The sequence below is a fragment of the Paramormyrops kingsleyae genome, chromosome 9 (genome assembly GCF_048594095.1).
Source record: "Paramormyrops kingsleyae isolate MSU_618 chromosome 9, PKINGS_0.4, whole genome shotgun sequence".
NCBI classification, from domain to species: domain Eukaryota; kingdom Metazoa; phylum Chordata; class Actinopteri; order Osteoglossiformes; family Mormyridae; genus Paramormyrops; species Paramormyrops kingsleyae.
In genome coordinates, this window is record NC_132805.1 from 6244703 (window position 1) to 6258967 (window position 14265).

The 14265-nt window shown below is 45.6% G+C and overlaps 1 protein-coding gene across 12 annotated transcripts in view; it reads left to right on the forward strand.

Moving 5' to 3' along the window:
* Nucleotides 1-14265, forward strand: part of arhgef2a (Rho guanine nucleotide exchange factor (GEF) 2a) — a 53340-nt gene that overhangs the window by 10856 nt on the left and 28219 nt on the right. The window contains exon 1 of one of the 12 annotated variants that reach the window (XM_023801297.2): nt 7367-7689. The exons of the other annotated variants lie outside the window; for them this stretch is intronic. Coding sequence (XP_023657065.1) covers nt 7624-7689 — 66 coding nt within the window. The 5' untranslated portion in view covers nt 7367-7623. Of the gene's footprint in view, nt 1-7366; nt 7690-14265 lie in introns of those variants that run through there. 12 annotated transcript variants of the gene reach the window in all.

Consider the following 14265-nt stretch of genomic DNA (forward strand, 5'->3'; position numbering starts at 1 on the left):
TGTACCTAAAGACTTAAGTAGCCTCATGTCTACTGTAATAGTTCAAATGCAAAATTTAAATAAGTGCATATGTTACATTATACAAATGTATTTTTTTTACCAGTTTTAAAATTTTTATTACATTCTTTTCCTAAAATCCACCCTGAATCCAGCGTTCTCCTGGGATCAGGGTAACCCTGATTTTTTTGGATCAAAGGTATCTGAATCCTACAAAAAAAAAATTTAACAACTCATACTCAAAGTTTAATCCACATCAAAACCAATATTGGATTATGTGATCTAATCCGATTTCAGAATCCTTATTTTTTTTCTTATGAACCCACTTTCAAGATCCATTATGAAAGCCGGAGCCTGTTCAGGTCGCTTCTGAACAACTGGGCCCTGATTCTACTCACTAGCAAAGTTACTCACTGGTTAACAATATGGGCAACCATGGTGTGATCACATTCCAGCGGCAGCAGGAAAAGGAAATCAAAGGTAGGAAGTCTCTAGCAGAACATTTGCCTAAGCTGACCAGCTTCTCCACCACAAACAATAAAACGGCTGAAGGGGATGCAGCAAATTTTACAAATGCAGATGGCAGGGGGGCGGGGCGGGGTGAGGCCTTCGAAGTGGCTTATGTACTGGGACAGTGGGGCCCCCGAAAGAACAAACCTATCTATGCTATGATGGTAATAGCAACAGAAACTTTATACTGAAGTGAGTATGAATGTGAAGTTATACTCCAGTGTCGCTACCAGTAATGGCCAATAGAGGGCGCTATACATCACTTTTTCTGCAATATTTCAAGTCATCATAGCAGCAAGGAGTTTTGGGACTTCCTGGTGCGTGGCAGTTTAAGGGGCAGGCCCTCTGTAAGATGGAAAAGGCAGCGCTGCCAGTTGTTGATTTTATGCAAAATTTTGAAATGTCAGGGCCAGAAATTCAGGCTTGGTCCCGGACACCTATGTCTGCTTTGTGAGCATTTAAGAACAAAAGGTGAAAACGGCAGATATGCAGTGTTGGGGAAGTTACTCTCAAAAGTAATCTGTTACAGACAGAGGTGGAAAGTTCAGTTCTAGAAAGTACAAATCCAGACCAAAATTTTGTTTCAACCAACCATTTGAGTACCCTGTGACTGTGACTCTTTGTACTCAGCTGGTTGAGTACCCTGTGACTGTGACTCTTTAAACTCAGCTGGTTGAGTACCCTGTGACTGTGACTCTTTGTACTCAGCTGGTTGAGTACCCTGTGACTGTGACTCTTTGTACTCAGCTGGTTGAGTACCCTGTGACTGTGACTCTTTAAACTCAGCTGGTTGAGTACTCTGTGACTGTGACTCTTTAAACTCAGCTGGTTGAGTACTCTGTGACTGTGACTCTTTATACTCCGCTGGTTGAGTACTCTGTGACTGTGACTCTTTATACTCCGCTGGTTGAGTACTCTGTGACTGTTACTCTGTATACTCTGGTGAATGAGTAGGCTGCCTGATCTCTGCTGCTGCTCCCTGTAACTGCCTGTTCTGCCCTGGCAGGCTTTACATGGGCGTTTTAGGACCACATCACGCCAGGTTAATGTGTGGCTCCCTCTCCACCTCAGAAGGGCTATGATGTCAGCCAGGCTGTGCAGTTTGAAGCTCTTCTCAGTAATGACATCACTCCTGCTGATTGCCCCAATGGGTAATTGCCGACCCAGTCGGAAGCAGCTATTTTTGGTGTGTGACTGGCTCTCCCGTGTGTGCATCTTCTCGCTGTATTTCCATGTGTCGTTCCTGTGTAGTTGTATGACTCGGCCCTGTTTTTGCATGGGGCTGTGAAGGGGTCGGTCTCCATTTGTCACCACAGAGCGGTGACCTGTAGCCTGTCCATAACCCTGGTAACGCTCACCAACACCACATGAGCTGCCGCTTTTGCAGACCGCCAAGTTGCAGGCCAGCAAGCAGAGACGATGAGCTCATTTCCCTGACGACACCAGTGTTCAGGAGACGTTTCTGTCCATACAGGAAGTGGCAGGAAGTCAGTCTTGAGTCATGAGAATTTGAGACTGTGTGTTTTTGTTGAAAGGGTGTGTGTGTGTGTGTTTAATGTTTCTTCCATGTGTCACATAGATAAGCTCCAGAATAACAATTTAGTTCACACTTGAGATATAATCTCCTGAACTGAAAATTTCTTGAAAAATATTTCTTTTGAAGAAATTTTCATGGTGGTAATATAACCAAAATGTACAACATCTTTATAATATACTGCCATTTAAAAACCGCGGCTTAGCTATTTAATTAATTAACTGCCCCTTACAGCTGTTTATTTAACACAGAGTGGTGGTGCTGGACCCAGCATCAGGGAGCACAGGACACAAGGCAGCTGACAAATACCTGCGATCTGGGCACTTCAGACACCTAACTGTGTGTCCCTGGATGGTGGGAGGGGCCCCACACAGCACTGGAGGGACATAAACCCTGGAGGTGATACACACTGGAGCCACCGTGCTGCCCTGGATTAGTGATGCAGTAGTAGAGAGTACTCGTGCTTTTTGGCATAACTAGATGACGAAAGGAATAACAAATTATGGATTTATTGGTTTAAAATATTAGTGTCTGGCCTATAATTTATTTTGCTTTTAGTCACATCAGTAGCTGTATTGTGTGTTTGTTTTTCTATTTGAAGAGAGGAGAGTTATGCAATAGGGTTATTAGGAAACAGCCCAAACGGCTGAGGAGGATCGTTGAGAGGGGCACATTGCCGCGGAGATTGCAAAGGCACAGTAGCAGTTAGGACACATCTGGAAGGCGTATGTGGGCAACTTGGAAAGCTGTATATTCATTATGTGTTGCATGGGACTGTTTTCTGCAATACCTTTGTGTGTGTGTGTGTGTGTGTGTGTGTGTGTGTGTCTCATGCGCTTCACTATCTGTTAGCTCAGCCGTCCAGCGCGTCTTTAAGGAAAACAGGAATTGTATGTGTTGGCTTCGGTTCTGTCCACGCCACATCCTTGAGGTTTTCCAGCCAGGCAGTTCTGGTGGCATGTGCTTGGATTGCATCAGTGGGGGAAAACCTCCTGGCCCCGCCTCCCCTTCCTGCTCTGTCTTTTCCAGGCACCCCCCCCCCCTTCCCCCTCCCCAAACTCTCTGACATTTCAGTTCCTCTCAGGAGCAGACCTGAGTTTGCCCACGGTGATTAACGGCCCCGGCGGTGGGCATACCGAGCCGTGCGTGTTCAGTAATAAAGCTGAACAGATCGGGCGACAGGCACACTGCGCCGGGGGACTGTAAACTCAGCAAATTTACACGGTTTGATGGATGTGAGGTTTTACCTCCTCGCTGCCTCCTGGCTCCTCGGCCTTCATTCACCATCTCTGTGTATCTGTTCCTCCTTGCCACCATTTTTTCTCCTTTCCATATTCATAGCCAATCTACATTTCTCTGACTGAACCAGCTGCCTCTCCCTGCCCTTCTTCCTCCTCCTCTACCTGATGCTTTCGTTATTTTTTTCCCCCTCTCTTTAATTAACTTTTTTCCTGATGCTAATCCGATCACCCTGAACTGCTCGTCTTCATCGCTTTGGTATTTTCGTTGTCCTTCATCTCTCTCTCCGACACGCACACGCACTGTCACTCTCGTTAGCCTCTTGTACGTCGCAGTGTTCCTCTCCCCACAATGGCCCTTTATGGATCGGGATGTGGAGGCCGGGATAGTGTCAGTCAGACCCTGTACTGAATAGCAGGCCTGTGCTGGCTGTAGCACCTGGCCATTATCTCATTGCAGCAACTCATTTCACCCGCAGCAAAAACCCACACACCTCCCATGCCAACTGCAGGGAACACCTCCAAACTGATACCAGTACTGTAACCGAGCTGTAACCCATAGCAACGGCTTTCAAAGTTAAAAAAAAAAACTTCAGCAAAACACCGCACCAGTATGGACGGCTACAGAACGTATTATCATTAGAGGATAATTAAGTGATTATAAGTGTTACATCATTTCATTTAGTGGAATCTGACAGATGTAATCAAGGTGGTCTTAAGTTATTAGGTCACTCATTTACACAAGGCTGTATCACTGGAAAGGAACGGTAAAATCCGGCAAAATAATATTTTCCAAAGATAACTGAAACTTGAGTAGTAATGGAAAGAGAGAGACTGCCCTGTTTGGTAAGGAATCTAGGACCATGATCTTGTGATTCTAACCAAAATGGAGCAAGGGCCATTTTTTTGCAGTTTAATGGGCAACAGATTTTTTGTTCCAGATCACATATTAATAATGAAAGTTGACATTGCCCTTCACTCAACTAGGATTTGACTATCAAACTGCTTGGCTGAATGACTGACTTTTGGCTCGTCGTCCCAGACACACTGTCAGTCAGCCGGAGCTCTGACGCATGTCATCGTATGTCTGGAAGTCTGATGCTGTTGCGGATCAGGCGATAAGCTGAATCAGTCTTAAAGGAGCCGGGTGCTTAAGGGCTGCATCACTGAAGCAGCATGTTGGAGCTTACAAAAGGCCATCCAGTAAAGAGATCCTGTTGTGCTCTGCTGTTATATCAAGCCTCTCAGCTCATCCTCTTCCTGCAGGCTAGCATCTCCGGGTGAGACGCATTAAGCAGGCTAGATCACCTACATCAGCGTTTCTCAACCCGGTCCTCAGAAACCACATTTTCACTCCCACCCAGCTCTCAAACGCACCTGCACTAGGTATTCGATGTTCTTCATTGGCTGGGAGCTGGGAAGGAGCAAAAATGTGGACTGTCCTGGGTCCCTGAGGACTGGGTTGGGAAACACTGTCCTTGATGATGCTTGGGAAGGTATTTATACTAATTAGGGTATAAAACAGCCATTAGATTTACAGCTTAGGAAGGTGCTGAGCCAAGGTAGGGACACCAGGTAGCTGCGTTACAGTCCATCAGTGCTCTCTGGAACTGCTAGCATTCTCACACCCATGGCAAAGCCTGCCACCAGGGGCCATTCTAGGTTTTAAGGTGGGAAACATAATTCATACAGAGATGCCCACCTTATTTTTAGCCAATAATACGTTTTGAGTCAGTGAGTGACGGGAAAGGGAGGACTTCTGGGGACCAATCAGCTTCCAGCTGGTGCCTGTGGCCCCGCCCCCATATATCATTAGGGAGCCGTAGGCCTGCGAAACTCTACAAGGCCCTCTGGGGCCTGGGGACATGCTTACTTGCGAGAGCTGGAGCAGGGAGCAAGCTGCTCCAAGCAGGAGCACTGTGGGCTGCAATGGGGCGGCTCGTGGGGGGAGGGGGGTTAGTGACAGATTGGTGTAGCTGCAGACCATGTAGACCACAGTGCACTGACGAGGGGGGAGACCGAAGCGGCTCGGAATCACGGGACAGCATTCCACCCCCGGCAGATATCATCTCTCCTATTATTCCAGTGAATGGTTATATTTATCCGCAGTGAATTGGGGCCGCTGAAGAAGCAAGTAGCTTTATTAAATGTTAAAGAAAGATGAAAAAATTTAAAGGCAAACGGAGGATGATTCGCTCAGAACGGCAGCTGTAAAATTCAGAGAGTGAAGCTTTTGAGAAAACGTCAGATCGAGAAGATTTATGAGTCAGTTCCAGTAAGAGGGGTGGAATGAGACAGCTAGTAACTCAACAGCTAGGACCAGGGCTTACAACCAGTTGGTTGCTGCTTCAAGTCCCTGGAGAATCCCAGCACTGTAACTTTAAAGCAGAATGCTTAGCAACCATCTGGACAGAAATATTAAACAGATATTTTTACAGCTATGTTTTAAATATTTGGTAAGCTAATATAGTAACATGAATATTAAAAAATGCTAAAAAATAAAAATCAGAAATGCAGTGAGGGAGTGGTCGGTTCTTTGATGGTCTGTGGCTTGTGCAAACTCCTGTGTGGGGGGGTGAGGCTTTGGCTGTGACTGTCTGTAACTCAGGGCGTTCCTCTCTGTCGCACGCTCTCCTCTAAATATAGACCCAGCCCCCATTATTGCCTCCTCTCTCCCCGTCTCTCGCTGCCTATAAACTTTCCTCTTATTTACTTTTCCTTCTTCCATCAATTATATTTCACTGGAGTTGGCCCTTTGTCCTTATTCTTATTAGTCCCTTAACTGCACATGTTTTCCACCCCCCCGTTAGGCTCAGTTTGCATCAGACCTTGAAAGATGAACTGCTGTGATGTTCTAATCTTTTTGTTCAGGTGTGGGTTAGAGGTCTAGAGCTCCGTATGTAACCGCAGAATCAATGCACAATGAATTAATGAGGCTACTCAAAAAATAACAGGGTTCCCAGCTTTCATGCATCTGGCGTGACGCTCACGCAAGAAATCGTACGGCAAATCTATATTATTCCATTATAAACATGACCTAGCTACATCAAAAGCGTTGGGGTATTGCAAACCCTACAGACTATTTACAAGGTAATAAAACTGTTTCATACATATGTCTGCATGCTTGTTTCCAATTGAAAATTTCACGCCAGTCAGCTGACCATAACACCGTCTGCTGTGGCTGAGAAGGAGCAAATCCTGTAATGGCAGCAGAGATAGTTTGGTAAATTTTACACAGTAAAAAAAGGTAATAGTGTTTTACCGAGTATTTGTGACATTTTGAGCACTGGGGCAGGTCATCCTATTTGTCAGACTTACCATTTGGAATTTTTGAACAGTGAGGGGCCAGAAATTATCAATAATTGATGGCGAGTGTTTCTGGGCTGCATATGACCTGCCAAGGGTGACATGTAAAGGTATTTGGCTTAAAAGGTGCGTTTGGCTCCCTGCTCTCTCGGTAATAAAGCACACTTTAGCATGTTCGTAACTAACGTCGTCTACGTATCCATCTTTTCCCTCCAGGGATACGATATGTGGTGACGATTTTCGATCAGGTTTGGGAAGTATTTTAAGTGATGCGATGTAAATTCAATACCTTCCTTTTAAGCAAAAAAATTCTGGTGAAATCAATCATAACTGTTGCACAATCAGATGAGAAACGACACGGTAAAGCCACATTTAGCCACCTCTGCACGCTAAACGCTGAGTCTACATTTTATACCGTTGTGTAACTGTATATCGATGAAGGGGATGCGTGGCAAGCTTTGCCACGTCGATAGTGGTACAGGCTGAGCTCCGTCAGTCCATCTTTTTTCGGGGATTTTAAATATAAACCTTGTTTTACTGCTAAGTACAGAACATACTGCAAATTACCATACACACCCCGATCTCGAGTTTCTACCCACAACTGATCCGGAGCCGCAGTAATGTAATGAAATCAAATGAAATGTACAAGTAATAAGAGTATTTTTCTCATTGGCTGCGAGCTGCTGTCAGGTGGGCGGGGCCAATGCGGTGTCCCCGCCTCAGGAAGGCGTGGCCTCCGAGGCAGCATCGCCCATGTGTATTGTACCTTCATAGAGTTTCCTGTATCAAAAAGTGTGGTCTGGTTCCCAGCAAGCCGGAGGTATCTACGGGGTTCACTGAAATAAGTTAAAGGCTCTCGCTTTATGCCGATATGCTTTGATTTTACGTCCCTGATTGGAAACCAGAAACTGGAATTATTTTTAGTGGCAAAAAATTATAAGCCGGCAATATACAGTATTACAGTTTAATTTTTCTTTAATCTATATAGCTGCTGGCATCACAACCCAGGGTTATTTGTATTGATTAATAAAGCTCGCTATGTCTCGCGTTACGGATCCGCTACCAAAATCCCGACAGGAGAGAATCAAGGAGATCAATTTGCGGGTAAGTCACCCTCCACGATCTCACTCAGCGCCGTGTACCCGGTGAAAGCAGAACGTTATCCGGAACAGCTTTCTTACTTTTGGGTTAAACGCTAATACAAAAGAAGCGATATTATGAGTACCGTTTTTTATTTTTTTTAATGATGATGCAAACAAAACTTTAACCGTAACAGTTATATTTACTGTGGAAACCCCCCTGGTACATCACGGATTTTTTATTTTATGAGCGGAAAGTTAGGCGGGTGCGCGCTTAAATTGCCTGCAGTGGTGCGTATAAGGTGTAGGACGTGGACGCGGAAGGTACATTCATAGAGAGATGAATAGGAGGCCCCGCCATGCGGATGAGGTGCCTTTCGATGGCTCGATGGACCGCAAATGTGTAGGTTGCTGTGTCCCGTATGGCGACGTACGAAGGGGTGGTGGGGGGAGACGCTTACAGAAGCGGAGCACGTTGTTCGGGATTCTCACAGCAGTGTGGGGGTGGGGTACATGCACTTTTGGATACTTTTAATAAGGCAGCTACTAAATCTGTAATTACAGATGATGCAGTTATGACACTGAGTCATATTTGGGGTAGTGCTGTAGGGACCCGGAACTTTTCTTTCGATGTGACCCTCACACGTGCGTAAAGCATGTGCATAAATATAAACAGAACTTTGGTCAAATATTCAAGATTATCTCGACCGCCTTTGTCTTCCTCCATGGTTAACTTCTCATATTCGTCTGACCTAATCCATTCCGTAAACGCTTCAATGTATTTTTAATATATTCAAATGAAATGGAACTGCATTTGGCATCCATTATTGACGTTACAAGTGAAACACATCTGTTACATGGTTAAGCCGATGATTTCATTAGGCCTGGTCCCTGTTGCATTCTTCTTTCCTGCTTTTTTTTTTTAACGGTAATCGTTTTGTGTGGCCCACAGGAGACATACGGGTGAGGAATTTACCCTGTTAATATTGTCTGTCCTCGTCTCTGCGCTGCCAATGCAAACCTCTGTAGTGATTACAGATGGAAATTAATGATATTTGAATTTCTTACAGGACTTTTTGAAGCAGGTTCTCGTTATAAAAATTAGCCCACGTTATCCCTGTGATAATTTTGATATCAGTCAGTGACTGAGGTCTTCTTTGCTGTAATGTTAAGGGATAAGTTCTTTTTTTCTTTGTTTTTACATGTGCTCCCGTCTTCAGTGTCAACAGCATGTACGTATCTTTTTACAATATTAAACCTAATTACCATACTTGCCTTTGTCATAATCTATACCCCTTACTGTATAAATTCCCACCCATAAGATTTTGTTTTGTATATTTAGTTATTGTGTGGTAGTTTCCTCTCCTCTATGTTTATTTAAAAACTTGCGAAAAATGTTCTCTGATTTTGATCTGTGTTGTTCCCATCATAAACAAGTGTGAACATAAAACCGTGTGCTTCCTGAATAAATGTACAAGTCCCCTGTGTGTAATTTTGATATTGGCGTGTGTGTGTGTGTGTGCGCGCGCTTTCGTCTGCTTGTGTGCGTGCACAATGGTTGCCATGGAGATGCAACACTGCATATCTGCGGTTTCTGTTGAGCAACTGACGCTTTCGAGGTGACGTTCTATTCTGTAGGACCTCTGAAAGATGTATGTGTTTCGGGGTGCACGGGCTCACCATCTTCACTGTAAGGGGGAAGGAGACCAGGGGGTGTCACCTCTCAGATATTTCTGCATTCGCATAGACACAAAGCGATGCTCGACTAATTGAGGGAAGAAATTGAACCGGTTTGGAGAGATTCCTGCAGTCCTGTGCAGATCTTGAAGGAGAGATGGAGGACCTGGCTTCGTGTGCCTGCTTTTTGTGCCTCGCCGTGTGGGAGTAGATGCGTGGGCGTGTGACCAGTTCGCTTGTCAGTGCGAGAGAGGGCTGGAGCATAGGAAGTGGTGGGGGGGGGGAGATAGTCAGCCCGCAGTGACTCAGTTTTGGCTCGAGAGTTCACTGTGCCACCCGAGTGGGATTTCTTTAAGATTCCTCCATGACAGTGGAGCGGGTTAGACCTCTCTGACACGCACACACGTGCTGCGCCTTAAATGGTGGCACAGATGGGCTCCGCAAGCCACTGGTACCATATCAAAGAGAGCCGGAGGATGCCAGCAGATGTGGCTGGTGGGAACCATTATAGCTGGCGAGCTTTAGCAGACGTGTACGTTGGAATTCATACAGGGGCTTTGCTGTGCCGGGAGAAGGGCTGACGTCGGCACCGAAATGAAGCAGAGGGAGAGACCCCTATCAGCTTGAAGGAGAGAGCGGCGCAGGCACTGATGAGGACCGGGAAACCCTCGCGGAAGGAAAAAAAGGGATACATTCCATCCCTCGTTCTGTTTGCTGTAGTATTCTAAAGAGAGACAGGCTTGTGGGGGTGTATAAGGGAGACTGCGAATGTATGTGGGGGCCCACGCTGTTCATATGTGCAGAACACCTCCTCCCCAACACCTAAGCGCGGTCGGCTCTCTTCAGGCTGTACACCAAAATTCCCCACAGCTTTATTTTAAACAAGGGCTCCTTTACCCTACTAAGCACTATGTGAAACCCCCTTTTAGACCCACAGTTTAAGACTGCTCTCAGAGTCCCCCCCCCCCACACACACACCTTCTCATACTGAACTAAAATAAAGGTTCTGTTCCTCAGTTGAATAATTAGATTAAGCTAATCGGAGGACCTAAGTTACCCTCCCTAAGGGTATTTAGCACAGTATTGTCCCTAGAAACACTGGGTACTCAACAAAGTGGGGATTGTCTCCTGGACAGGAGAGGGAGGGTGTATTAGGGTAAGAGCCCCGGAGGGACAGAGTTAACAGCGTTCTCATTGTCGATCTGAACTACCCTCGTCTAGAGTGACCTCTTTTGCCCGGAGTTAATAATTACAGCACCTCCCATAACCACAAGTTTGGCCGTTGGCTTTAGCCGGTGCTGCTCCTTAGCGGTCGGGATCTTTCGCTTGGGTGCTTGAGACTCGGAGGTGAATTTTAGTGGCATGCACCATATGTGGCTGGATCTAATCTGAACCCAGATACCAGCGTTACTGTCAGTAACGGCAGGTAACATGCCCAGATGCCTCATTGGTGAAGTCCAGCAACAAATCGGAGGTCTCGCCGACCGTACTGGCTTTTCTTCCCCAACGGGTCAAACCGCGCTAGATTGGGTTTCTCCAAATCCTGTAATCGAGAGCATTTCAGAGTGTCACGGAAACCTAATTTAAAAATCTGAGTGGCATTTTATTTATAGTCTGTCACCCAGCTGGCATGTAGCGTGGGGGGGGGCGGTCTGCTGCCTTTCAAAACAAGAGGACAGCAAAGTTCACCTTGAAAAGATCTTCAGACGGGATAGTTGAAATACCCGATGCGTGGGAAGCAAATTTTTGTGTGTCTGAATGACTCAGTGAGCTTTAGGTAGTCATTGTGAGTCATTGCGTGTCTTTGTGTAGTTTTTGTGTGCGTTATATCTGTGGTTCTCTCTTAGGTTCCATGTGAGCTGATGTCGGTATGATCGCCTTCAGCATGCTCTCTGGGTTAGCTCTTTGTCGACTGCCATGTTCCTACATTAATGTCGTGATTTCAGGTTGCTCCCTTGAGCCCCCCACCCCCCAGGGGAACAAAGGCAATATCTGCTATATGTATCCAGGTGCCGCTTTGAACTCTCTTCTGGAAACGACAGCTTTGTTTTGTTTAATCGGTGGTTGCCGTTCTGGATGGTCCATTACAGCACCCATAGATGGTGATGATGATTTCATCCAAGAACACTTTGTTCCGAACATTAGACTCCTTTGCTGAAAGCTGATCTAATTGGGGTTAAAATGAATTATTTAATTTCAGTATTTGTATTCCGTATTACCATGGATCAAAAGTGTAATTGATATCAGCTATGTAGAATTCCTATCACTGGGATTTTTCTTATTTTGTTTCTCTAACTACAGAAGTGTTTTGTCCTTTCAGACTGAGGCTGTATGAGCGATGGTTTCAGCTGGATTGATTCAGTGCTGAGTGGGATGCTGCTACTTCTGTCACCTCTCAGTTCCTCACGATAATACTTAACTATTGCAGAGTTGAGAGGCAACATTTATGATGTAATGGTGTTCCTTCTACTGACCTGCACTGCATTTTCTGTAACATCTCCTAATTAGTGGTCGTATGCGTTTTATGTGCTCTGACATCATCTCTGGTCAATATGTCACACACACATACACACACACACACACACACACACACACACACACACACATGCACACAAGATAAGGTGAATTCAACCCGGATCCTGCTGACTGTAGATCTGTAGTTGTTAAATGAGATTCAGTGATAAGGAGGTATTAAGCTCTTTGGATTTTGATGACGTTTGTGTTTCATTGCCTGCCGTGGTAACCAGGCTGAACCAGGCACTAAAGGCCCCCCACACATACCCCCCCCACACCATATCACCACATGCTATTCATCGCATTTGTAATTCTGAACATATTTACTGGCTATTTTGTACATATCGTTTACATGCTACGTATTTTGCCTTGCGTTGTTGTGCCATTCGAGGACTTGCTAACTCTATCTCGTTGTGCTGTTGTGTACAACAACAATGGACAACTGAACCTTGAATCTGAATAAGGGAGGGATATAAGAAAGGAAAATGGCTGGTAATAGTTTTCTGATTTTATCTGACTTCTCCATTGACACACCTGTCTCCCTCCCTTTCTCTGCACCTGTTTCCGTCTCTGGTTCCACAATGGCTCTTTTCAGGCCCGTAACCCGATCGCTTGGGAATGACAATGGCCAAGGGACAGAGAGATGACGGGGCAGGATAATGTCGGTCTGGGGCACCGGTGCCATTACTAATTTCCCTCGAAGTGGGTGACATAGACCCACAGAAAACCAGTCAGATCCAAAAAAAAAAAGGAACCGTGGGCTGAGATGAAGAAATGCACACCCAGACCAGAAAGGCAAGCTGGCGCGGTCACATGGGCTTCCCAATCAGAGTTGACTGTGTGCCCAGACGTCCTGGCATCCTGCAGCAAACTGGCATATGCCACCGGCAGATCACGCCCTGCCATAGGTGAGCACACCTGTAAAAACACGGATTTATGATCCTTCTTTTTTGTTCTTTTGACCTTTCGGGGGGTTTTTTTGGGAGGGGGGGGGTACTGTTTATAGTGCAGAGAATGAATTGATAACGTCTAACAGCTGAGTAGACAAATTGGCGAAGCGGGGGGGGGAGCAGTGCTACGAGCTGGAACAGTGAGAACATGACAGGAACTGAGCGGCGGATTAAGGAGAAGCTCCACACGCTTCATGCCGCTTCTTGGAAGCCGTTCAGTTCGGCAAAAATCATGCGAAAACTGCATTGCTGGTAACAAGGGCATCTTAACTGCATCCACACTGTAAGCAGGAAACTGCATTGCTGGTAATAGGAGCATCTTAACTACATCCACACTGTAAGCAGGAAACAGCATTGCTGGTAATAGGAGCATCTTAACTACATCCACACTGTAAGCAGGAAACAGCATTGCTGGTAACAAGGGCATCTTAACTGCATCCACACTGTAAGCAGGAAACTGCATTGCTGGTAATAGGGGCATCTTAACTACATCCTCACTGTAAGCAGGAAACTGCATTGCTGGTAACAGGGGCATCTTAACTGCATCCACACTGTAAGCAGGAAACTGCATTGCTGGTAATAGGAGCATCTTAACTACATCCACACTGTAAGCAGGAAACTGCATTGCTGGTAATAGGAGTATCTTAACTACATCCACACTGTAAGCAGGAAACTGCATTGCTGGTAATAGGGGCATCTTAACTACATCCTCACTGTAAGCAGGAAACTGCATTGCTGGTAATAGGGGCATCTTAACTACATCCACACTGTAAGCAAGAAACTGCATTGCTGGTAACAGGGGCATCATAACTACATCCACACTGTAAGCAGGAAACTGCATTGCTGGTAATAGGGGCATCTTAACTACATCCTCACTGTAAGCAGGAAACTGCATTGCTGGTAATAGGGGCATCTTGACTGCATCCACACTGCAAGCAAGAAACTGCATTGCTGGTAACAGGGGCATCATGACTACATCCACACTGTAAGCAGGATGCCGGTTTGCATGATTGACCCTAGACGTTGCTCTAAGTTTAGATGCCCTGTATAATAAGGACATTGTTAGAGCCAGAGCATGAGCAATTAGCCTCCTGGCCAAACCTGAAGAGTGCTGTAGTCTACAGCTGTGTCTTGAAAAGTACCTGAAACACGGCAGCGGAGTCTATAGTCATGCGTTATTTATATAACTAGGGAGTTTGGTTGTGTCTCACATCTTTTAGTTTTCATTGTGACTATAGGCATTGTTTTATTAAAATTTTGTCAATATGTTGTTGAGTTATGTGGTTAACTTTCCATGACGGATGAGCATGGGGACCGTGAGGAGGGGAGGGGGCACCTTTGGAAGGGGTGTCAGTCCATACAGGACAAAATCAGACACATGAATTCACTTAAATCTGATGTTTATCTGTGGGAGGAATCAAACCCACCATCGTGGGTGTATGACGGCCACACAAAATATA